Genomic DNA, 25,995 nt, shown 5'->3' with positions numbered 1-25,995 from the left:
TCCATCACGGTAACAGAATATAGGATTATCCTGCAGAGTGATTACTGCAACAATACTATCCTTATGTATATGCAGGCAGATGGTGTTACTTACCTGAATTATTCAGTGCACTTTTAATATATCTTAATATTTCTGGAAAATGCTAATGGCTGCTCAATGCTAACTTATGTCTTGTTACTTGGTTAGGACAGAAATATGTTTCTCTTTGGAGATACTGAGCACTGAAGGCATTGGACCAAGATGAATTGATGAACAAAATGAATGCAGCATATTTTAAAGCTAAATTCCTCTTTGTTAGCTATTAAATATACTTGGTGTTTTAAGAAAAAAAGTGAATATCACATGGTAAAATTATGTTAGTTGGAAACAATGTAATATTTCTTATCCGATTCTGATTTAGCAAGCTACAAACTATTTTCCTTTTCTTCTCTCCTTTATTTTGCAGTTAACTTTGACCACTTTCAAATACTGCGGGCTATTGGGAAAGGGAGTTTTGGAAAGGTAAGAATCAACTTATTTTTAGCAGTTAAAAATCTAATAGGGAATTCCTTTTTGTTTTTCTGGTAACCTGATTAGGGTAAAAGAACATAGGTTTCGTAGCCTTTTCCTTCGCAAAGACATCTGATCATCAGTATGAACTGAGTCTGATACTCACTAAATTATTTCTATTGTAATACATTCACTAAAATCAATTGAACAAAAATTATTCTAATAATTAAGTCTCCCCAATGGGGATCAGCAGAATTTAGAAATCTGTCCTCAAAACAAAAAGAAACAAAAAAGTAGGAGTAGACTACTTATTTAGACAGTCTACTAGTGTGATCTTATTCTTAAATCTCTGGACTTGCTTGTGTCTTTAAAATAATTGCAGTATTTTAAAGGCACTTTACATAGATTAAATCCACTTGGGACTATATAAACTGACATACACTATAATTATGATCACCGAGTAAATGTTTGTTCAATTCAACAGGATTTTGCTGAAACAGAGAAGATTAATGGTTTGTTTACACATGAATAGACAACCTTTATTTTTTATAATAACGATTATAACAAGGTTTTAAATTTTAATATGGGTAAATACAAGGCCATGAAGCCAGAGAAAATCATATTATAAAAATATTAGAAATCATTTCTCATGGGATTACATTTGAAGGTGAAATATAACTGATACCTGATCAGATAACTGATCAAGCAACAGCTATGTAGGTCTAAATTTGAATGATTCTTGAGTATATGCCAGGTCAGTGCGGGTGAGATACTTCTGTAGTCATGCATTAAGAACACACAATGGATTTTGCTGGTTCTTGACCTTCACGCAGAAAAATTACTTTAATTTTAGATACTTCTTGCAGAACTGCATGGTCCTTCATGGCATGGTCCTTATTTGATTCAATATTTTCAAGAGAAGCCCTCTCTGAGGTCAATAGGAGAATATGCTGCGATGCCAACGTGGTTTTTCAGAACCCCTTAAAAATCAGACATCTGGAGAGCTATGATTGTTTATTATCACAACAGTGATGAAATGCCATGTCAAACTAAATAGAGGTCCAAGAGTGCAAGTTAGGCACAAGAAAAGAAGTTAAAGATATATTCAAATCGTGTTGGCCCTTACAAAGATCACCTGCTCCCCTCTTTATTCAAAGCTTTTGCATTCACATGCATTCTACTGTCTCTACCCTTTCAAAGGGGTCCTCACCCTTCCATACCATGCAGGAAAATAAAAGAAGCCTACCTGCGTTTTGAAGGCTTGTTGGTTGATGTTTGATCCACTCATTTCCATGGCATTCAGGAAATAGATGAATGTTTCTATGATATTTCCAGAAACATGTAACTTTCTTGCAGGTTTACATGATGCAGTGTTCTAGTGAATCTGCTTTGGAGAAGCTGCATTGGTGAGAATAGAGTTTCACAGCCCTCAGAGAATATGTTTAATGCAAGAAAGGACTCATACATGAGCACCCTCTAAACTTAAATTCTTATTTTGGAGCTGTCAAATGCAATAGGAAAGTCCTTGTTGGAACAGGCTTTTTTCTTTTTCCCCAAATGAATTCAGGCTTCTGACAAATCACCTTGTTTTGCCTTCCACAGGCAGTGAAAGAAAGAAACCCATTTTAAAACGACCTATTATAACATAGCCAAAAGCACAACATGGTAAATCAGTCACCATTCCAAGTGTCTTTTCTGTGAGAGAGTCTTGCCTTTATTGGTCATTTAGAAGCCTCATTGCTGGCAACTTTTCGTATTACTGTCCTGCTGGAAGCACCTGGCAGCAGAAAATGTCAACAAATGATGCAAGACTGTTAATCTCTATTGTTAGCTGTTTACTGTTCAGGGTCTGTTGTGCTTTAGCATCTTGCAACACATAACACTGTGTACAGTATCATGTTTTCCTTAAACTGCCTGCTTCCTTTATGGCTCCACTGTGGCCTTTTCTGCTTTCTGAGAGCAAAAGGATGTTTTAAGACATGCTCTACTTTTTTATTTTATTGTTGTTGGTACAATAGCTCCCTCTCTCTCTCAATATTTCTTAAATTACTCTAGTTGCTACAGCAACCTTAGGCCTCAGCAGGATATTGCTGTAGGAGGTATCTGATATGGCAGAACCTCTGCACAGCTCAGCTCTGTCTTGTGCACAGAGCTCAAGGTGATCCTCGGCACCTCACCTCCTCCCCTGGGGCTGACTGATTCAGCAGCTATGCTCTGCCCTCCCAGCTGCCTTTGGAAAGCAGCTCCCTGTCTTTTCCTTTGGCATTTTCAATTCAGAGTAGCAACACTTGCTGCTATAGGAATTCGTAGGCCGTTTGGTATCAAATGCTTTGTATCCCAAGAGTTTGCCTTTTCTGAGAAGTGGCCACTTGCTTTAAGCTGCTGCCTCAGTACATGCTGTTTCTTAGGGACGGTTAAGAGCAGATGCTGCCTCACAGACACTGTAGCATATTCCCCAGGAAAAGCGAAGATACATCACAGCAGTTTTAAGGGGAGTAGGAAAAGTGGAGAGAAGTGAAACCACAAACACACTCCTTTTTCTGGAAACAATCAGGCTCCATTCAAAGGTGACTTTGAGAGCTCAGGATGCACCTTGGTAAGGGACAGATGAAGAAGTTGAGCTCCAAGCTGTGTTGTACCATCACAGCCAAAATTTCTGTGCAAGTTTTTTTATTCAAGCCAAGTGACGTGCCAGCTGTGGCAGAATGGTGTGTGACTGCTCATTGAATACTTCCCCCTCTCCTGGGCACGTGCATACACACCCAGTGTATGTACCTGTACATACAGATACTGACACAGCCCTGGGCCAGGGTCAGTGGTACTCAAGTGAGGTGTGGGGTATTACTCTAAAAGTAGCCTTTGTGGCTTCAGTGGCCTTGCTTTGCTAAGTTTAAGCTGTTTGGTTATGCTTTGGTGTCTTCATGCATAACAGGACAATTTTTTTTTTTTTTTTTTTTGGAAGACCTTTAAGTCTGTTATGCTTACCATATTCCAGTTATTAGCAATTGCAAGTACATTGCAAGTGGGCTGTCAGAAATATTGACCAAACAGGTTTTATTCATGTATTAAATATTTCCTTTCTAAGTAAATTCAGAAGCAGAAACTTTTAAATACTCAAACCAAAAATGTTAAACTCTGGTCAAAGTAGCTATTTCTTTATGACATAGAACACCTCAGAAGTGCTCTCATATGTTTATTTTGGCTATTTTTTCCATTTTGTAGTATGTAGAGCTATCAATCTTCTCAAAAAAATATTGAAAAAAATATATTTTTCAAGATCACCCAATAAGTACAAAACTGACATGGAGTGAAATACAAGAATTCTCATTATCCTTATAACTATAACAATAACCATGTAACTGCAGGGTTACTGCTGCAAAATAATTTGTATTCAGGTGCAACAACTAGTTCTCAGGGATATTATAGTACCAATTTTCTTCAAGTTCTCTGTTCATGGGAGTAGGTATATTGAAAAACCTGACCTCCTTGAATTAAATTTAAATTATAATTTCAATGTACAAATTCTCTTCTATTTGTCTGAGACGGTGAGACACAAGACTTGGTTCTGATTAATTTGGTATATTTATATGTATTTATAAATTTATATTTATATTTATATTTATATATTTGCTAATTTTGTATAAAACAGTGACTGCCTGTGCTGAAGTAATTGAAATTACGCTGGCGTAAAACAGATGGGAGCTCAGAATCACGTCTGCACTGATTGAGGGTACTTTGCTAAATATTATGCAAAATATTTCAGAAAAAAATATGCTACTATCCTAAAAGCAGCAAAACACACAACTACAGAATATTAATATTGTTTGACAGTATAACAACCTATTTTTTTAACTTGAGTAAATATGAAAGGACAGTAAGCAGATGCTTGGGCTGCTCCAGATGTCATGTTTTGCTCATGGGAATCTGGGAATGAATCCCCTATTTCAAGGAAATTCCCAGGCAGTGTAAAGACAAATTTATCGTATCCATTCTCCAACCTCTCTGTGTAAATCTTTCCAACTCTGCTTGCAGGCTGAGGCTATGAGCAATAGTTTTTCTGTCTGCAGTTTTGCACCTCTCCTTTTTTTATGACCTATCATGAAACCATGTCATGTGGTAGTTTGAGAGGTCTAAGTACTCATACCAAATTCAGACCAAAATGTCTTTATTGAGAGTAAGTGCACCAGCTCCTAACTCTTTCCAGACCAATAACATAGTAGCTAGAACTCTTTCCTAATAGGAAACAGGAGAAGTCTTGTGTTTGCTACAAGTCAGATTTTTCAACCATCCCCATCTTTTGCTCTGGAAAGAGCTGCTCTGAATCTACCTATGGCTGCTCAGCCAACACAGCACTATGCAGCTTTCTGCAGCAAACCTTGAGCAAATTCTGCCCCAGTTTTACTCAGCATAACTCTCTCACTTCAGTTAGCTCTGCTATAGCCCATAGGGCACTTTGTCACCCATAGCACTGTGTCTGTATGATCTCTTAAGCTTTAGATTAGACTCAATCTATAAGCTGCTCTGTTTTTCCTGTATGAAATCAGAGGAAATCCAAGAAGGTAGTTTAGAAATGGAACATAGCACATGCTGTTCTTGAAAAATGAAGTTTAGCCCTACAGTCATAATCTATTGGTTTCCCTCCCCTGGCTCCGAGGGGAAGGGGCTCCAAGTCAGCCTCTGATCAAACATCTTTTAACCTGATAGGTTTTAAGACAACTTACTGCTACTTTCTCCCACTGGTAACAGGTAAGACATGTAGAAAAACCCTCTTTGTAAAGGGAATATTTTCACGAGAGACTTTTAAAGATAAGCACAATACAACTACAAAGAAAATGAATGGTGATTCATAATGCCTACCTTTAAACATGTAGATTTCTACATGATGCCTGCATCCAAACTAGTCTCTTTATGGGGACATTAGAAGGTAACCATCCCTCTAGAGATGGACATATTTAGATCTATACCTTATGTGGAAATGGATGTGCCTGTCCCTATCTCCTGACTATGAAGCTGGGTAGTTAGCTGTTGACTTCACAACACGTATTTGGTTTGAAGCACCACACTGTCTGGGGTTTAGTAAAGGATATTCACAGAAAAATGGAAAGAAAATGTTTTAGTAATGTGACCATGACAGGCTTCCTTACTGATTCATGTAAATAAGGCAGTTCTGCACAGATTTCCATCATAATGAGTCATCACAGGATTTTTTTGTTCAGGTACCTTAGCATCTGTTTATCCATTTTAAAATTACTCCTTTGGAAAAAAAACACCCTAAATTCAATTATTTCTCACTAAGACTGCACATGTGAGGAGAACTCAAGGTCTTTTCCTTTCTTTCTTGCACTAGTGGAAAGTTTCAGCCTATTGATGTCCTGCTCAGAGGAAGAGCTGACAGCCCGCAGGTAGAAGTGCCAGGGAGGATCTCCACTATGACTCAGTGCTGTCAGAGCAAAATCAGGCATTTTCATAGTAACATCAGTGTGGATGCAGGTTGTGTTCCCTAATTTTTAGTAGGAAGTATCTTTATTATGGTCATTAAAACTCTATTGATTTGGAAACCATGTTAAAAGATGTACATAGCTACACATTGCTAAGAAATGTTCAGAAGGCCTGTTTCAAATGTGCTGAATATCCTTGTCTGTACTGGCAGGTAAGAGAACTGAGTGCCTTCTGGAGTCACAGCAGCATTTCAAAACCTGTTTACATGACATATTTATAGGTTAAAATTACTCTATTAACTCTTCTATTTGGAGTAGATTTGAGCTCAAAGACACACTTTATGAAAACAGAGTTTCAGAGAAATAAATGTGGTTTGTTTTCCTTGGCCCTGTTTCTCCAAGTTTCAGCTTTGGGAAGTTGCCTCAGTTTCTCCAGACCATTTCTGAATATTGAGCACTCAAGTTCCTCAATATACAACTCAGACTCATGGATTTCTTTTTGGTTGTCACCAAGTTGTAATCTGATGAATTTTATGACTGTGTACTGTAATTTTATGTGTGTATAATATGAGTGTGCTTATGTGTGCATGTGTGGATGTAGATAAATATACAAATAAAATAATAGTGCTCACACCAGGTGAATCCAGAATACCTTCGAATTAGGCACTACAGAATTGTGATACCTAAACTAGACACTTCCAGTACATAGTCTCTGTTTGTACTGAAGATTAAAACTTTTGATTGGAGCCTATGGCTGTATCAGTAATACACATGTTGCAACAAAATAATTCAATTAAGATTCTCTTGGCTGTGAGGACACATTAGAAGTGTCACTTCAAAAAGTCCTGATCAGTTAACAGCAAAACTCCCTTCAGAGCAAAAGTCTGTTGAGGATACAGTTTCCCTCTAGGTATGGATATAGAGCTGTTATGAAAATAATTTTTACACTATCTTTGGGGATGAGACACAGAACAATTTTATATTTCTGTGTTGCCAGAAATCACATTTAAAATGTTTCTTCTTGGATGTGGTGCTGGTGACTTTCTAGCTCCATTCTCAAGGCAGACTATCATGACAAAAAATAAATCAGGTTTTACGTGGGAGTTCTCTTGACTAAGATTTCCTCATGCATTTATAATATTATTTGATTTCTTAAAAAAAAAACAAAACAAAACAAAACAAAAACAAGAGAGACACAGAGAAAAGAAAACAAAGTAAAAGGAAAGAAAGGTACTGCCAGAGACTAAATCATTGCAATGGTTTCTTGTGAATTCAAAACTATTATGATGAATCTCTGTAGGAAAATTCTTTTTCCTTTCAACAATAATTAAAGGAGCATAATTCTCATATTTAGATGAAATATGGAGCCTTGGGAACAGAGGCAAGGTTTATGATGCAGTAATCAAGATGTGTGTATTGACTTGCAGAAATGAGGACAATGACTGTGCATTTTCCTAAGCAGTAGGCAGCAATTTCTGTGACTAATGGAGTAGTCTGTGAGTTCAGCAATTGGAGTGTGTTCCTCCCAGCTTTACCTTGTAACTTCTGAAAGTTATTGCACGTTTACGCTTCCCTTTTACTTTCTTCTTATGCAGGATTTGGGCATTCTTTTGTTAATTCTTTTAATTATAATCTATTACAAAGAATCCTACAGAGATGTGAAGTGAACTTTCTCAAGGCGTTACTCAGTTGTAGTATCTGACTTAGTATCATAAAAGGATCCTTTTTTGTCAAAGTCACAATTGAGTTTTCTTTCTCAAGGTGTCAAAATTTTTCTTTAACTTTGCTGTCAATTAGGTGTGCATTGTACAGAAGAGAGACACCAAGAAAATGTATGCCATGAAATACATGAATAAACAGAAGTGCATTGAGAGAGATGAAGTTCGAAATGTTTTCCGGGAGCTACAGATAATGCAAGGCCTGGAACATCCCTTCCTAGTCAATCTGTGGTAAGAAAACTTTTAAAAAGCTATCAAGGATCTCTTGTTTTCTCCTTATTGCTGAATCGGTTCAGATTGTGAAAGTAAGGAAAGCTGAAAAGAATAAAATATTTTTGGTGACCTCTTTTGTTTACTTATTAAGGTTTTGCAGAGGGTTTCATTATTCATTAATATTTTTAAGGTGTCTTTTTACATTGGAATATTTAAACATCATATTCACCTGTTCAATTCTGATTTAGTTTCTCTCCAGGTTGATACATCAGTGTGTGAAAATGTGTGTTCTGTCCAGCTTCATCATTTATTTTTGTCAATACCTGGACTAAACATCTCTTATAAAGCTGTAGAATATCAAAATTGAAAATTCTATTAATTGGTTTTTTTTAGTTGATTCAGAGAAAATTCAAAACTGAATTACTTAAAAAAATGGTTGTCATAGAACAACAGAAAAGCATCTTTTTGTCACTGGAATTTCTTGTATTTTCCCTGTGCTTGGTCACATATGAATGTGAGAAAATTCTTGTCTAAAAAAACGTAATGACTAGCTTCAAGTACACCACCAACTTAAAACACATGCTGGCTTTTATGTTGTGAAAGTAGTAATGGGATGCAGATTTTTCCTACCATATCTGAAAATTACCTATATAATTAAAAAAAATGAATTAAAAATAGAACCAAGGCTGGGGGGACATAAACCATTAAAATATGAAAATTGTTCAGTTTGTAAATAGTTTGGTTGCCTGCAGAGGGTCACAATGCAAACAGACCTTCTGTTTTGTGAGTTTTAGCTGTGTTACTAGACGTCAGTTTCTAACCTACAGTGTCGTGCCTGTCCTTTATCTCACTCTTGACCTGTAAGCGTTAAAAATTATAACCTTTCATGAATTAAAAGCCAAATTATGTTCTGTCTTGAGTGAACACAGTTTTAGTACAATTGCAGTCATTTATAACAGCAAAGCATTTGAGCCCAAAATTGATTCCAAAAGGACCTAATCATATATATGTATATATGTGTGCCCTCCACTTAACATGAATGATCATATTTGAGCTAATCTAATATCCTGCTGAAGGCTTAAAGAAAAATATATAAACATTTTGATTCTAATACAAAACTTTCCCAGTATATTTTCCAAGGTTCCATCAACTAGTACTCTGGGGATTTCTTTAACAAAGACATGGTATATCTGGGCTTAAGAGCCTGTGGATTCCTCTGTCATGTATTTGTCTAACATTTTTTGAAATCACACTAACTTTTTAACACATCATCTTTATAAAGAGGTGTGAAAGTCTCCACTGTGTAACTAAACACTGTACAGAAACAGTCACAGGTTATTGCCATCTACAAGATGAACATAACAGTGCTGAAGGACTAAGGAGTAAATGTTTTTTGTGAAACAAAAAGTATTTTAGATTCCAATTACTGAATTGTTAATCAGATAATAAATATTCTTTATTGTTTTCTTTTTTTATGCCAAAGATAAAACTTGAAATAAGCAATACCTAAAAATGTATTAGGTGTGATGATGATTTTTATTTTTCTTGCAATTCTAAGATACTGTCACAAGGTCTGAAGACTCAACTGTTAGATGTTTTTATGTCATGTGTGCATATGAGAAATGGAGAAAATGAAAAAGAAATGTAGTACTCTAGAATTTACAAAATATTCAGGCAAAAAGGACACTATTCAAGATGCTCCCATGCACTGACAGTGTTCTATATTTGATGTCTCTAGCAATGGCCAGAGCTGAGCAATCTATCTAGGATGCTTATTTGTTAGAAGGACAGCTCTCATGGATGAGGCCTGAAATTTATCACTTGCATTAAAGCTTGTGACCCAGCTCAGCAGCCGACAGTCCTGCCTCCCTGTGGCCAAGGTTACTTTTCAGATCTATAGTATGAAACAGAAGAACATGGAATGATCTGAAGACTGTCCAGACCTAAAATCAGTGCCCACAGTCAGGGATAGCCCTGTGAAAACATGCAGTTTGCTTGTGCAGCCATTAGGCTCCTGATGCCTTAAGCATCTCAGTGCTTCCCACCCCGAAATACCCATGGAGATAACTCACCTTGGTTCTCCTTAGGGCCAAAGCACCAACATGTGAAAGTACAGCTAAGTTAGTAGGTGAACAGCATCCAGGAACCCCAAATAACTCTTTCCCTATACCAGACTCATAATATGTTTCTATAATTAGCCTTGCACAATTCTAAATGAATTTAAAATAGCTTCTGATTTATTTCTTGAGTGTCTACATTTGCAGACCTCAGTAGCATGTTTCAAACCTCTGAATGCTCTCTCTCAACTTTCACCTGAATTTCAAGATGTTCTACACATTGTCTTCAAACAATGACTTTCGTTACTTAACTACCACAAGGGCAAAACACAAAAATCATAAGGAATCCATGAATAATGTTCACATCTGTTCTATTAAAACTAAGCCATAGGAAGCTCTTAAACATATTAATTATATTAAATGTATTTAATAATTGAAACTACATTTTATTCTTTATATACTACCATGAAAAAGGGAATACTGAAAGTATGAACGGAATAGTCCTTAAATATGTTATTCCCAGAAATAGCTTCTTAAAATAACAACATTTATGTTGATTGTTGGTGAACTAGCATTCCGTTCAATGTATTTTTACTTGCAGTTTAGATGTAATAATAATTTGCATCAAATACATTTACATTGTAGCTATAACTTACATTAGGTGATTAGCAGGAATCCATGAGCTTTCCTCTTATGAGTCAATTCCTGGCATACTAATGGAAGGAAATAGTTTAATCTGCATTTCTTCTATGGTAATTGCAGCTACATTTGTTTCATTTTTTTGGAGCTAGACTTCTCTCTTCATTTCATTGATTGCACCAAAAATGTACAAACGGGCTGTAACAGGAGCTACTAATTCTGTCTTGTTTTGCAAACTGGAATATTAATTTAACAGGGAATAGCTATGTCATGATGTATAGGGAATAACGCAGCTGCAGTTTGTTTAAATGCCAAGTTTCTTTTGGCCATGTCTGTGTTTCTAGGCTCTGTCACACTCTCTAAGGGTTCACATCAGTTTTCAGAAGTCCTGCCTGAGGTATGATTTTGGTAACTAAAACTCAGAAATCCATCCAGCCTACTGATGTTAGTTGGCATGTTCCTACTTAGTTGGGGTATCCCACTTTGCTTTCCTGAGGATATTCAGAAGTAATTTTTCTGAGAAGGTAAGTACAAACCTGCCACTGAGAGCACTGCTGCAGCCCCCACATCAATAGACAGGCACTGACATTCTGTTCACTTAATTAAAATACAACTAACCCTCCTAGAGAAAGTCAGAAATACAGTTATAGTCAGGACTCAGACAAGAAGTGGTTAACAGCACTTCCAAAAAGGTTAAATTGTGATTCTTACATTGGATTGTAGTTGGATGAAAACCAAAACCAGACCTGGGATGAGGAACTTTCGTAAAGTGTGTTTCACAAACCACTTTGTGGGCTTTTGGTTAAACAGTCATGTAGTCTGTGAAGAACTGGGAATCCAACTGCCCATGTGGAAGGAGGCCTGGAGCTGATGTTTTCTGCTGTTCAGACAAACTGACTACTTGTCTACTAAAGCAAATGTAATGGTAGTGCCAATAGATTTGTTGATATCAGTGTATTTAACTTGTTTGCCCCTTGCAATCTCAGTGAGAAGTAATGCTCTGGCTCGATGACACTACAGAAGTCTTTGGAAAAATCTACATTTCTCCATTTATTTGAAAGGAAAAGTAGGTCCTTATTTTGGTTGCATTGTTTCTTCCCCTTGATTCCTCCTTCCCCTAATCCCCTGCTATATGAAGCGAGACTTAAGCTTAGGTAGGTAGCCTAGGCCTGATTGGCTGTTCTTTGGTCTGGAAGGGACATACGTGATGAAAAAATCAGATAATTTTATAGTCAAAAAACTTTTATTTTTTTCTAAGTATCATTTTCTGTTAGAATTATTTCAGTGTCCTAGTTTGTTTGTTTGTTTGTGTTTTTTTTTTTTTTACATTGGGGTGAATTGAAATGAAATTTTAGGTTTTTAATTCAAAATGTCAAATCCTAAATCCATAATGAAAAGCATATTTGGAAGAAATTCTGTCATGATCACCTTTTCATGAGTTTGTGGGACCATCCCTGACCAGAATTGCTGATTTTCAAAAGTTTATCATCTGGACTTCAAAAAAAAAATTAAAATAGTGGTAAATCTCCCAACAATTGCTTGAACCAAATGGAATACTAACCAAGCATAATAATCTTTCTTTGAAAAATTACATCATCAAAAATAAAAGTTGGCAATTCAAGAAACAAATATGAAGACTGGAAAGCCCTTTATTTTTTCGTGATGACTGAAAAGTAATGAGATACCCATATGCAATCTCTCATGAGTCAAATTCATGCAGAGAGAAAAAGAAGAGAAAAGAAGGTAAGCATTCTGTAGTGGGTAATTCTGCTGGCATCCATTAGTATCTACAGCATACACAAGAATACAGGGCAGCTCACATAAAACAAAGGTAGCATCTCAACTCCAAAAGACCTGTATTAAAAAGCTTTTTGAGGCTCATGCGTCTTCTTGGAGCTTTATTAAATTTAACTTCACAGCCTCAACTTATAAATTACATTATTTGAAGTATAAACTGTCTTTCATAACATCTGACACAGGAAGGAATCATTCTTCTGCAAATTCTCATAATGGCTTTGAGGATAACTGTTTTTTCAGGAAGGGCTTGGGTTTGATTTATAACCTTCATTTTAGAAGTGAAATTGAATAAATGCTTAAAGATATGTGAGCCTTGTAGCCAGTTTTATCACCATTAGAGGCATTCTGGTAATAGAGATTCCTTCTTGGAATGAAAAGCAGTCCTGTTTTTTATCAGACCTTTTTTTATGTCAGACGAATGAGCTGTAGAAATGTCAGTTGCTAACTTAGTCCCACCTTGAGACTACAACGTTCCTCTCTAACATCCAGCCTTTTATCCGTGTTTATCCTCCCCCAAATATCTGAGTGTCCCCTGGGCAAGATGAGTAGTGTTCCTGAAAGTATTCATATTTTAAATATCTTTCTCACAACGTGCATTAGGACTGAGTCAAGAGCCAGATTACCTCCTATGTGCCAATGCAGCTAGAATTTGGTATTACATGACTTGTCTTTGAACATGAGTAAATGTTTGAAGCGTCCACTGGTTGCTCCGAAAATAACACACCTTACCAGAAAAGACACTTTTTTTTTTTTTTTCCAAACAAAATGATGTATCAAAGTGGTTTCTCTGCTGACGTGGACAGAAAAATCTGAAAAAAATTTGGACTATTCCTCAAAAGTTGTGAAACATTGATGTGATCTTATTTTTAATAGCCTTGCTTAAAGATGTCATATATTTTTTAACTTGTCAGAACTTTTTCTAAGTCAGCAGAGGGAGAAAGATAAAAATTTACCTTTGTCAGCTTAGAGTTCATTTTCCGAGTATAGACAAAACAATGTGTTTGATTTATTTAACAAGCCATGAAGAAGTGCTAACTGTATTCTCAGTGTGGCTATGTATTGTGATGTATTTTTCTTTCTACTCATCAGTCTATGGAAACCACATGTATTTCATGACAGACCTAAAGAAGTACATTACTGTTACCAGCTACAGTAAGACTAAGTTTCAAAGCCAATGAAAACTGGAACCCGTGAAGAACACACAAATATAGCAAAAGTGCCCATGCATTTCTGAATTTGCCTAATACCCCAACCTGTCTTTAAAAGAAAAATCATAGACTCATAGAATCATAGAATTAACTGGCTTGGAAGAGACCTCCAAGATCATCAAGTCCAACCCTCAGGGCAGGTAAAAAGAGAAATAAAGGATTCTGCAGAGGAGAAATTATTTTTTCAGTCTTGAGTGTTGGATGGATTTTTCAGTGTACACACATATACAGATACATAAATGGAAATTGTCACTTCCATGTGAAGGTACTCTTTTTAGAATATTTGGGGAGCAACATCACCTTGGACTGCCCCAAAGCATGGCTTTGCTCCTCAAGTTGGCATCAAAAATATGCTAAAGTTTACAAACTTAGGGAAACAAGAAGACGTGACCAAGTGTTTTACTGCTGGGTAGAGCTGAAAATAACAAGCCAAGGAGTACCAGTTACCTATCAGAAACCCAAAGCACCAGGAGGAGGTGGGTTAGGTCAGTCTCAGGTGAGCTTGCTTAGTGGCTGTGGTGCTGTGGCTGCTTAACTTGCCTTGACATACGAAACATAATCCGGTGTGAAAAAAATTTATAGGCGATTAAAAATTTATTTTCTGACATGTACTGTGACCAGCTTTCCGAGCTTCATGAGATACCACATTAGAGGCTGTGAGTGAAGTCCATGATCTAACAGAAAAATTGAATTATGATTCTGGAAGAGAGCAATGGGTTTGTGGTCTTTCCTGTTGGGACCCACATTTACTTTTCCTGGAGAAGGTGCTCAGTGCTCTTAACTATCTTTGGCCGTACCCAGCTGCTCGAAATCTGGTTTATGGGAAGAAATACCATGGTGTTGCCCTTGATGGCTATGTCTGTATTAGTAATTTAAAACTAGGTATCCTTTCTGGACTCTTAAATCCAATCTACCATACTGCTAAATATTTCTAGGCCTACTCCTAGCCTAGCTGTGGGTATGAGCACCATCCCTGGGAAGCCCCAGGTGCAGCCAGGTTGCTCCCAGTAGGTAGGCAGCTTGTGTGCTATCATTTTGGTTCTTGGAGCTGACCAGGCACAGACTTTCCTGTGCCATTTGGTGTCAGTGCTGGAGAAGAGTCACTGACATGTTTATTGATACAACATGCATTTCTTACTTCTTTTGTGAATTCAGTTAAGGTTAGGAACCCTAGGCCATGTGTCGTGGTTTAGGAATGGTATTCTCCAGTTTAGTGTTCCCACTGAAACCACTCCAAACCTCGCTCCACTCATTCACTGCCTGCTCCCACTCCCCTGAAGCAGACTGGAGAGGAGAAATGGAGGCACAAAAAGTAAAGATCACAGGTTGAGATAAGAACAATTTACTGGAAACAGCAATGAGGTAAGAAAAAGAACTGTAACAGCAACAATATTCATAATAAAAGTTTACAGGGGAGGTGAATGATTGCACCACCCCCTTACCTGGACAGGACTCCCCACCCCAGCAATGACAGGAGGTGCTATAGAATAATCTCCATGTCCTAGCCATGTCCCTCCTGGCTCCTGCAAAAATTAACCCTGTCCTGTCCAGAACTAGGACACCACATAATCCTGGGCCATTCTAGATATCCAATGGGGTCTAAGTTTCTTTTCCAGGCAAGAAGAAATTGTAAATCAAGGGAGAAAGATATATTTAGTATCTTGCACGGAGCTTAGATAGATGAACTCTTTTTGCTACAGAGGGAGCAAAGGGTGAGTGCTTTCCTCAAATAGCTAGATCAATTCATCACTGTATTAATGCAAATCTGGAATAGGTAAAGATATTGAGGTTTTATATCTAGGACTGAAAAAAAATTTTGTTCTCCAGAGCCTCAGAAGAGATAATGATGGAGGAAAAAGGGCAGGGAAAGGTGATGAGGCAGCAGGAAGTGTAGGATAATTGGAAGAAGAGAGTATAGAAAAGATTTGTCTTGAGTTGTAAATTTTCAGGATATTATTTCTAGCTGTGGAAATTACATTGGACTCAAAACTGCCAGCGGTAACCTCTAGTGCTTGTGCTAAATGAATGTTAGATGTAACATCTTCACTGGCTGATGAATATAAGATCCAACAGTTATTTATTTTTTTGTGCTGATTTTAATACCCTAAGATAATAATTTTCAGTACTGGGACACTGTCTTGATAAATTTTGCTCTGGTGACTGATGAGAATCTTCCTCACCTTGAAATATATTTCTTTAGACTCTACTTTAATACATTCCTTATAAAAGCAGGAATTGGCCTTTGGCATAGTTTAAGTTTTGATCTTTTTTTGCATTAAAAACTGCTGCACAAGATATTTCATCTCCTGTGTGTTTCACTGCATCCTGGAACATTTCTTAGGAGCATGTCTTCTGCATCATTCTTACTGAGAGAGAGAGACTTTATTTGCTGACCCATTACAAACTTTTCTCCCACAAAGCTTGCACTGCAAGAGTAATTTTATTATAAATGTTGATAATTATCAAACTGCTGGGAAAAATAATCTCTTTCTTTTTAACAATTTTCCTTTCTACGCAAGTTCCTCTTAATAATTTGCATTTATTGTGTTGTTCTGCCTTCACGGGGGATAGCTGCTACACAGAGCAGATCCTCATGAGCTTGGGGTTAGCCTTGGCCATGTCTCAGGTTTGTGGTGTAGACAGTCACAGTAATCCTCTGTACATTTTTGGCATTAATGAGTATTATTCATTTTGGAGGGATGCAGAGCTCCAGTGCTGTGGCAGGAGTATTCTCAGGAAAGCATGAGAGGGGGGTTTCACTGCTCTCACCTAATGAGATGTGAAAGAAAGAAGAAGAGCACTTAGATATTGCTTCAGACTCCTCAGTTGCTACTTTTGGCAAGCAGTGCTTTCCCCCCTGCCCCTTTTTTTTTTTCATTCTTTGCTTTAAAGGTTAAGAATGCCAAACGTGATAGCTAGAGTGTGTACTTAGACTGATAACCAAGGTCCTGTAGGTAAAGTGATTCTTGTAATTAGTGACAGAGTAATGAGTACATCGTGCAAATCTGCTGTTTTCAGTCAGGATCAATTCTTACCTGTGCTATGGAAACCGGAACTGCAATTAGCCTGTAAAGGCTCTGTAAAGGTAGGTTATACAAAATGCAGCTCAGCACTGCATTAACAAAGCCCAGCTACTCTGTGACAGCCATCAGAAGGCAAGACTGTCTTGGATGTGCTTGTAAAACCATCCAGAGTGTGAATGCAAAGTAGGTGATCATTACGGAATAAAACCAAGTTCTTAATGTTTTCACTGCAAAACTTTGATACTGAACATATCCCACAGATCAACAATTAGTCCAAATATGTTAAAGCTATTCTTGGACACTATAGGAGTAGTATGGCTTGGAAATTATTCCTATTTTCTTTTGAATATATTTGAGATTATAGTGATGCTGTTTTTAGTCCAAACCAGATAAAACACATAGGTGAATTCCTTTCCATTTATAACAGGTTGAAGTAAAAGTCAGGGCACCGATAGTAAAAGCAAAACAAAAAAAACCCCAATGGAAATAACAAGAAATATTAAAACAGTGATAATTGAAGCAATATCAATTGTGTGCTTCAGGTAATATGTTAGCTCTCCAAATCATAGTTCTTTTTTACTTCTGCGACAGTGTCAAGCATATTTGTCATGTTGCTAAATATTAAAAGCTGGGGACTTTCTTTGCCAAATGTCCAAAAGGACATAACAGAAGCCAAAAGTCTGCCAATATGGGTTTAAGTTGTGTAAATAAATAACAATAAAAAATCTGGAGTGCAAGGCAATTCAAAATTTTCAGTGTGAGAATTGTATCAAGCAGAATGGGTTTTAAAAGGCAAGTAGTGGGATTGAACCAAAGCAGGAAGTTCTGTAATGCATTAATGTTGCCCATGCCTCATTAAAATTTATCAAAGCTTTTATTCTTCTAAAAGTCACTACAGATTTTTAAAGCATAAGTATACTCTTAATTTATTTTGTTGAAAGAAAATTATATTTATTGTACATGTAAAGTGCAGTGAGAACCTGATACTAAGACTTCAGAAAATTATCAGTGGTATCCTGTTTCAAGATTAATGACAGTGTTGCAGTGTAAAGTTCTAATAAGAAGAGACTAACTCTTGTGTTTCATAACTACATGACACTTAAAGGAGGATTTAAGGTTCCTTTTCTATGATGATGTACATTTTACAAATTACATCCTGACCAAGGAAAGATCATGGGCTATGAAGGGGATGACTGTTTAAATTCATCTGCAAAATGCATATGGCCAGGAGGAAAATTTCTTCTGCCCATCAAATTCTCTCTACCTTATCACCTATGTAAACTAGAATTTATCCAGGGTGCAGAGAGTAAATTCTTTCTTGCCAAAAGCTGGGGTGGTGGTGGGTTTGAATCTTGTTGACAAATGAATAAGCAGAATAGAACAAAAGTGATTCTTCTTCTTGACCATAGCTTTCACATCCTCACCAGCAGATGGGCTGGGAGAAGGATAAGAGGAAACAGGGATGCAAACAAAACTGATAATGAGCCTGGTGAGGGATATGAACTGTGGGATGAAATGGGAAGACATTTTTCTCCTTCAGTGGGTACAAAATCTAACCTAATCAGAAAATGTAACCAATATTGGTGCATACATCAGACTCCTTAAGATCTGGACTTCCTTTAGTGATATTTGCAAATAAACAAAGCAGAAGAGAAACTCAGTTTTTATTTCTCATCTCTCCAGACCTCTGTGCATTCTGTTCTTTCTGTGGAAATGCCAATTTCTGCAACATTTTCTTAAAAGCACGCAAATATTTTGTTCATCTTGAACTAGAGCATTTGAAAGTCTTCCTTGAGGAAAATGTCCTTTAGTTGAAGAAAATATTCAGAACTTAAATATTCCTTCACAGAGAAAATAATTTGGTAATTGATAAATGATCAAATGACATGATAAAATGGAACAGCACATTCTATGCTACATGCATTTAAAGGAATTTTAGGAGTTAAGCCTCATAAAGCACTAAAAAAATATAGAGATATAATTTACAACTGACAATATTAACATCTGAGAGGGATAAAATATGCTATGCTGGTCTCAAGTGTTATCCTTTTCATTACTGTTCATCACTTACTAAATTAGTAAAGTGGAAACAAGAATTTTGGTAGTAATGAAAAATTGGCTCTAGCCATTAGCATATAGAGGTATTGGAAGACTGATAACCCAGGCTTTAAAAAAGCAGGGAATCACTGAAAATATCATGTAAGTATCTGGAATCACAGAGAGCAGCATGTCTTTGGAATTATCTCTGAGGTGGTCTCCTCCTGTTATGTGTTCTATCAAGAAATGAACAGCTCTTCCTCCTCATAGCAGCTAAATAGCACAACAGGATTCAGTCAGAGTAACTGGGAAAAAATACTACTATTATGACTTTTTGACCAAGTTCAGTGCTGGAAAAGCATTTGAACTTTTCTGCTGGCACTGCTTTGCCAGTGAGCTTGTATTTAATTTTCACTGAAGTTCTTAAAAAGACTCCATACTGCATATGTCTCTGTTCCTAATCAATCATGACAAGCTTTTTCCTGCTCAAAAAAGTCTGTCACTCACTTGTGACATACAGAGAAATTCTTGGTCAAATGTGTCTCCTGGGTTTCCTCTGTGGCTGTATAAACCAAGTATTTTTTAACACCTCTGTCTTTCTCTCTGTTTTCTTTTTCCCTTTCTGTAAATAATTCAAGAGAATCTTATGACCTTTTCAGTGATGTTTTGATACACCAGCTTCAGGACACTCCATCAATAAATATAGGCTTGCCTTTGGTTCTTTCTTTAGCTGTATATGTAGTACAACTGATGTCACACACACAAAATCTCCATAACTAGTGGCAATGCTTGATACTCCCAATTCAGATGAAATCTGAATATTATAATTAGTATTATCACAACCTTTGACAAGTATAGCCTGCTTTAATGACATCCTATATTCATTTTTCTGTAGCTGTTTTAATGAAGTTTCATTTCATATTACAGCAAATCTTTTTCTGTTTGCTTTTTTCTCTCTTACTCAGGAGGCAACTGAAAACTTATCATGTCATCAAGGCTCTTGTGCTCTCCTGGTATGTCTGTGCTCTTTCCCAGAGACAAGGGAAAAAGGACGCCCTCCAAACTGTTGTCCAGCTTCTGTTTAAGCAGGAAACCCTGGCTGAACAACACATTCTACATCATTGCAGCCATGACTTGTTCTATAAGTTATAAAACGATAAGAAACTAAGGATGCTGTCAGTAGCTTCAGAGTAATGGAGCTGTCAGACACAATCAGGCTGGGGAGCAGTGCTGTACACAGAAAAGGGCAGGAGTCGTGGCTGAGGCTCCCAGCCAGGCTGACAGCATTGGGCAGCGTGGGGAACCAGGGTCCCATCACTGTCACGGACAGACAACTTGGTGCCCATCAGCAGAAACCAATATACCCTCTGCCCAAACACTTTTTCCTCTTCTTAATTGGTTGTGTGCGAAGTATTTCAGTTTAACATCAGGAAGATGTTTTGTTTTATTCATTCATAACTCCCAGAAGGGGAGGATATATAATTACAGTGAAATTAAATGATAGTGTCCAATCAGCATCTTCTTTCTTGAGACATGGTGGGGTTTGTTGCAGTCTAGAATTGGTTGTAAAGACGAATTCCTAAAACTATCTATTGATTAACCTGGGAAATAAAATATTACTCTTAATCTCCTCTCTTACTTACTTGGAGAAATTGATTAAATAATGAATAAAAGGTTCCAGTTAAGCTTACAAGACTTTCACCCATGCTATCTTCTATCCTCTTCCACATTCTCTATGAATGCTAAATTTTTAATATGAAGTTGCAGCAGGACCATAAAAGCATCATGCATACCATTTGCACCTGCAGACCCTTTCTTTGGGGAAAAAAATCAGATATCTGGAAGTAAAGTACAGAGGCATCACAGTGCACATATGAATGAGAGATGGCAGGTGACAAAGTAGAGTTTAACAAAGATAGATCCTTCTTTCTCAACTATTTCTTTAGCATCCACTTACAACCATCTTGATGGTGTCTCCCTCTACCAATACCCACCCCTGAAGTCTCCTCTCAAGGCAACCTTTTGCTTCTAAGCCAGGTTGATTCTTGATCTTACAAAGAAACTGCCAGGTTCCAGAGATTAAATGAAAGAGCACTTCAAAATGGTGTTTTCTGCCTTAGATTTGACCCTCAAAATATCTCATCTTGTGGATGGGTGGTGAAAGGGACTCTCTTTTCTCCACCTCATACTTCTGACTTATTTATCTTTTTATATATTTTTATAGAAATACGCTTCTTTTGAGCAGAAATCCTTTAATTATGTATTCAAAAAGCATGTTGCATGTGCTGCCATAATGTTACAAAGTACTGCCCAATGCATTTGCTGTACAGAAGAAGAATGGGACATTAATTAGGTTCCATTGTTTCTTTGCCTTTAATTTAATGTGGGTTTCCATGGCAGCAAAGAGAGACAAATCAGTCAAAGCCAATAGTTAGAACTGACAATTTGCATTCTGGTCTCTAGGCTTAAAAGTGTGATGTACATTTAAATAACTAGGTTGTCTAAGTGTTTGGTCACCTGTTATACTGCTGTGTCTTCATTTAGAGCAGTCTTCTGTAAAATTGTAAACTATTATGAGATGATCTGCAATTTCGATTCTCTGCTATTTACAGAATATTCTATTCAAATCCAATCAGGGTTTTTTATCCTAACTAATGCAGTAATAGTAGTAATAAAACCAGAGTAGGAGCTGCCATGCTGTAGCCTAACTATAAAGAGCAAAAATATGAAGTCATTGAAAATTTTCTTATATGCTGATAGACAAGGAATTTATTTTAATAGTCTCTTGCTGTCAAATGAATCTGATTTAGGTCTACAGAATGTGTCGTTCTTCTCCAAAATGTTCAGCTGACTTTGTGTAAACAGTGTTTTGCACCTTAAAATGCTACATCTTTCTTTGTGTGTGATGGAAAGCACTGACATATTTTTTTGAAGCACACACATGCAGAATAATTCCTCCTATTTACAGCTGTCTTTCTGGAGTATCAGGATCTGTGAGTATATATGTCCCATAATACCTACAAAAGTGGTTAAACGTGAGGTGTTGCATTTGTGTCTCATTGACCAGAGAAATTCTTGATTTTTCTAAAAGAAATTTGAAGCAGTAGAACCTTCAAAATACAAAAGCTGGGGTCTGATACCTGCAGGGCAGTTGTCACATTTTATGACAAGCTGAGAAAAAGTGCCCAATTCATCTGTTCAACATATTCAGTTGAAAAATACTTAGTATCAGCTAGGGAGAGCTGGCTGAACAGTCTGTGACTTGATTAGACCCAGTTATTGGTGGTGCACCCTCAGCCCCACTCTGAGTCCCTCTAGATGTTATTTGAAGGATATTATGAAGGCCCAAGCAACTGGTTGCACAACTTATAGAGCACAAGATACACACCCACTCTGCTAGGCATAGGTGCTAGGCATAACAAATGAGATTTTTGTACCTTATACCACTTTCTGCATACAGGACAGATCATATTCCAAATGGTAGAAAACTGCACAAATTAAAATCCAAAAGTACTAAACAGCTCAAAGATGAAAACTCTGGAAGGGAGTTGAGTGGTGAAAGGAGGACCTGCTTGTTTAATTTGGTTTTCTTTCAGAGGAACACAAACACTGGAAACAACTGAGGCAGAAGAGAAGCCATGCCCTGTATTCTTAAGACAAATGGTCTCACAAAATAGAGATGGATGTTATAAACTTCCACTGAATAAGTAATAAGTGGACTGGAGTAAGTGTTTGCTGTTATTACTTGTGTTTAAGGAAAAATAACAGACAAAAAAATTATTTATTTAAATTCTACCTTTGACAGCTAAAAGGTCTGCCTTGTACAAGAAAGGTTTGCTTGGGCACACCTGTTACTTCTGCTAACATTTTAGGAAAGCAAATCACTGGCTGCTGAAGAAAACAAGGCACTTGTAAAGCCTGAGGATGAGCTAGCTCTGTGAAAAAGAAAACCCTGAAAGTGGGTTTGATGTGTAAAGATGTGATGAGAGTGAAAAGAATCACAAATGAAAGCCCAAACTGAACCTCCTGATACAGGATGTGTCGGAAATTAGGTCATTACAAAAATGAATGGGAGTCTGATTACAGTGGTGACAACCTGCATTCAAAGAGAAAGTATTACAGAGATGTGTTAGAGAGTGGTTCAGTATTTGTGGGGATACTCAAAACCCTTCCCTTTGGCTTGGTTTATTTTAGAGTAATTCTGCCTGCCCCTCTATGTAATGCTGATATAATCTGAGTACAGACAAATTGAAAGCAGAAATAATAACAGTGAGAATGGCAATGGGGCTTTCTGGAAAAGAGTGAGTGAACTGGGTTAGCCTTGGCTGGGTGGCAGGTGCCCACCAAAGCCACTCTATCACTGCCCTCCTCAGCTGGGCAGCTGAGAGAAAATAGAAAAGGCTCATGGGTTGAGATAAGGGCAGGGAGAGATCACACACCTGTTACAGTCATGGTCAAAAGAGACTCAACCTGGAGAAATTAGCTTAATTTATTGCCAATCAAATTGAATTAGGACAATGAAGAATAAACCCAAATCTTAAAACAACTTCCCTTCCCCTGCCCCCCTTCTTCCCAGGCTGAACTTCACTTCTGATTTCTCTACTCACTTGCCCCCCAGCAGTGCAAGGGGATGGGGAATGGGGGCTGTGATCAGTTCATCACATCTTGTCTCTACTACTCTTTCCTCATCAGGAGAAGGAATCCTCATACTCTTTCCCTGCTATTCCAGAGGTGCTACCACCATCACTGATGGGCTGTGAGTCCATCTTGGAGCTGGCTGGTATTGGCTCTACTGGACATAGTGGAAGCTTCTCTCAGGAGCTACCCCTGCAGCCCCCCTGCTACCAAAACCTTGCCATGCAAGCCCCATACAATAAGTCTTGGAGATGAAGGCTGGGTTAACTTTTTATCTGTAAAGGGGTACAGAAAGATTATCTGGAATCCTCTTCTGCTGTACCCAGGAGACTGACCTGTAAAGGATATGGTAGTGTGGTTCATCTTTGAAACTAGCACAGAAAGCACAAGTCTTGGGGCAGAAAAAAAAAAAAATGAATGGGGCAGAAGCCTTTGCAAAGAAGTAAACACAATTCTAGTAACTTTGCAGTTAGACAAGGTATATCAGTGACCAGTGCTTCAGGGGCAGAGAAATGGAAATGCATCACATATAAACCAGGAGCATATTTACTATGAGGAGTAAATTGTGCTGCAGAAGGAAAGAAGCATACCCAAACAGTTGGGAAGCAGCAGATACTTAAGTACTCTGAAAAAGAAGCTCTTTGCCCCTGAAAGAGCCGAAGTGTTATGGTAACTTGAGAACAGGAACAATCATAATTCCAGTAAATGGTGCCTTCCCCTGCAGTAAAGCTGTTTTGACCTCTGACATACACTAGTGTAAATATCTCTTAAAGACTATTTTGTCTCGACTCCTTTCTTGTTTGCCAAAGAGAAGAGAGAAAAAAGGACAACGTAAAATGCTGTGTGAAATGTACCCGTGCCTGGCACTTCAACAGCTCCCAGTGCTTGTAGAGGCTGCTGGCAAGAGAAGGGCTTCTGTAACAGCACCCTCTGGGATGGGGCAGGCAGGTAGGGGGACTGAGAGCCGAGATCTTCTGGAGGAAGAAAAAAACTTCTTGGCTTTGGTTGTATAACTGAGTGAGCAAGGTGTAGCTGAAGTCTAGCTCTGGTAAAAAAACTGAGGAATCCGTGCCGAAAAATGGTTAAAGGGTGAAATAGTGTTTTTTGATTTTAAAAAAAGCTTTTATCTGTCTTTTTTCCTTTGCTTTCCGAAGTATGTAGACCATCCCAACTCGTATTTCCCACATGAGATCTACTTATCATGGCACCTCACCATCTCACAGAAAAGAAACACCTTAGGCAGATGGGTTCAGTTTGTGTAAAATGTAGGGAGGACTCCTCTTGTAGGTGGGATTGCTAGTTTGTTTGTCTTTAAAAGTCTTATTGCAAGGCAAAAGATGCTGTAAATCTGCCTTGTACTTTTCTGAATTCTTATGCTAATAAATGTATCCCATTCTTCACTTTGGAAAGAAAGTTTTCTATCTGGATTGGTAATGCAAATATCTTTCTGCACTGAATAATCATAAAATTCTTTCCAGGACCTTGAGAAAACTTAAGTATTTGGAGTTCTTTTTGTCTTTCGAGTTCATAGCTGTCTTATCATCTCAGTTGCAGTGGTCTGATTTGCAGATGAGCTTTTTTGAGCTAAAAATTCAAGCGAAGATAGCATCTCTTGCCTAAAAAAATGTGAAGGGAAAAGATGCCCAGTGTCTGAAAGTGCTGGAACATCAGAGCCCAAAGATTCAAGGTTTTGATTTCCTGTAGCTCAGCTGGTCGTCTAGAACCCATGGGCTCTTTAGTTCAGATCAATTTTGATGGAGAATCAACTGAGATAACCTAACCTGGGATGTATTGGTCTTATTACAGAAAATTAAAGTGATCGCAAAGAGGTAAATGAATTTATCCATGGCACAGGAGTAAGTGTCAGTTCTTTTTGGAGAAAGATGAAAAATTTTTGCAACTAACAGTCAAGAGCTAAAACATCTGACTGCGTTTTATTAAGTACTTTCAGGCTGTGTCTGTATTAGCAAAGAGCACATGCTTGCCCTCTAGGAATGGATTTCTAGATTAAAGCAATGGTTGCTCAGGTTTTAAAACCGGTGCTATATTCGTTTCAGGATGCTTTGCTTCAGTTTGGGTTTGTGAACTGGGACCAGGGTGATGTGCACTAGGTATGTTTCTAAAGACCATCTTCTAGTTGCTTCCAAAATTAATTGCCTTCAAGAGGCAAAACTGCTCAGAAAAATGTATTGGAACACAGTAACTGGTCTGTGGGGAAAAAAAAGCACCTCAGAAGTATGCTCCTCATCTAAACAGAAGTGTTAATTTAGACACATTTTTCTGATATCTCCTGGATGCCACTAGTTCTAAATATAAGTATTGAGCTTCAGGCTTATGCTACATAGGAGGCATTCAAAATCCAAACTGTAACATCTCACTTAGAGACTAAAATCACGAGCCTATTATAACACATGAAATTCACAGAGATCTTCCAGAGGACACTCTGGTGTCCAAAGGACCACTGATATGTTGCACAGAAAGTTGATATAGGCTTGTGTGTACAAAGCTTTACTAATAGAGTCTATAACTGATGCCATATGTTGACTTCAGGCATCCTGGAGAAAGCTGGAGCACAGGGGTGGGAGTGTGGGAAGGAAAACAAGAGAAAAGTAGAGAAAGGGGGGAAAAATCAGTGGTGGTCAGCTGAGAGAAGTGGTAGGGCCTCAAATGTGCACCTTTAACAGTGCAAAGGTGGTAATTTTATACCTTTCATCAGAACTCCCTCACAGTCCCTGTCAGTT

At 37.6% G+C, this 25,995-nt stretch overlaps 1 protein-coding gene across 2 annotated transcripts in view; it reads left to right on the top strand.

Moving 5' to 3' along the window:
• The window catches only part of STK32B (serine/threonine kinase 32B), a 173,548-nt gene that overhangs the window by 28,335 nt on the left and 119,218 nt on the right, over positions 1 to 25,995 (top strand). For both annotated transcript variants that reach the window (XM_050338591.1, XM_050338592.1), the window contains exons 2-3: positions 446 to 501; positions 7,725 to 7,876. In XM_050338591.1, the coding sequence (XP_050194548.1) occupies positions 446 to 501; positions 7,725 to 7,876 (208 nt within the window). The remainder of the gene's footprint in view (positions 1 to 445; positions 502 to 7,724; positions 7,877 to 25,995) is intronic.

The sequence above is a fragment of the Myiozetetes cayanensis genome, unplaced genomic scaffold, assembly GCF_022539395.1.
Source record: "Myiozetetes cayanensis isolate MyiCay16 unplaced genomic scaffold, myiCay2020 scf7, whole genome shotgun sequence".
Taxonomy (NCBI): Eukaryota; Metazoa; Chordata; class Aves; order Passeriformes; family Tyrannidae; genus Myiozetetes; species Myiozetetes cayanensis.
The sequence above is the reverse complement of the archived record's forward strand: the minus strand, read 5'-3'. Positions and strand labels throughout refer to the sequence as shown.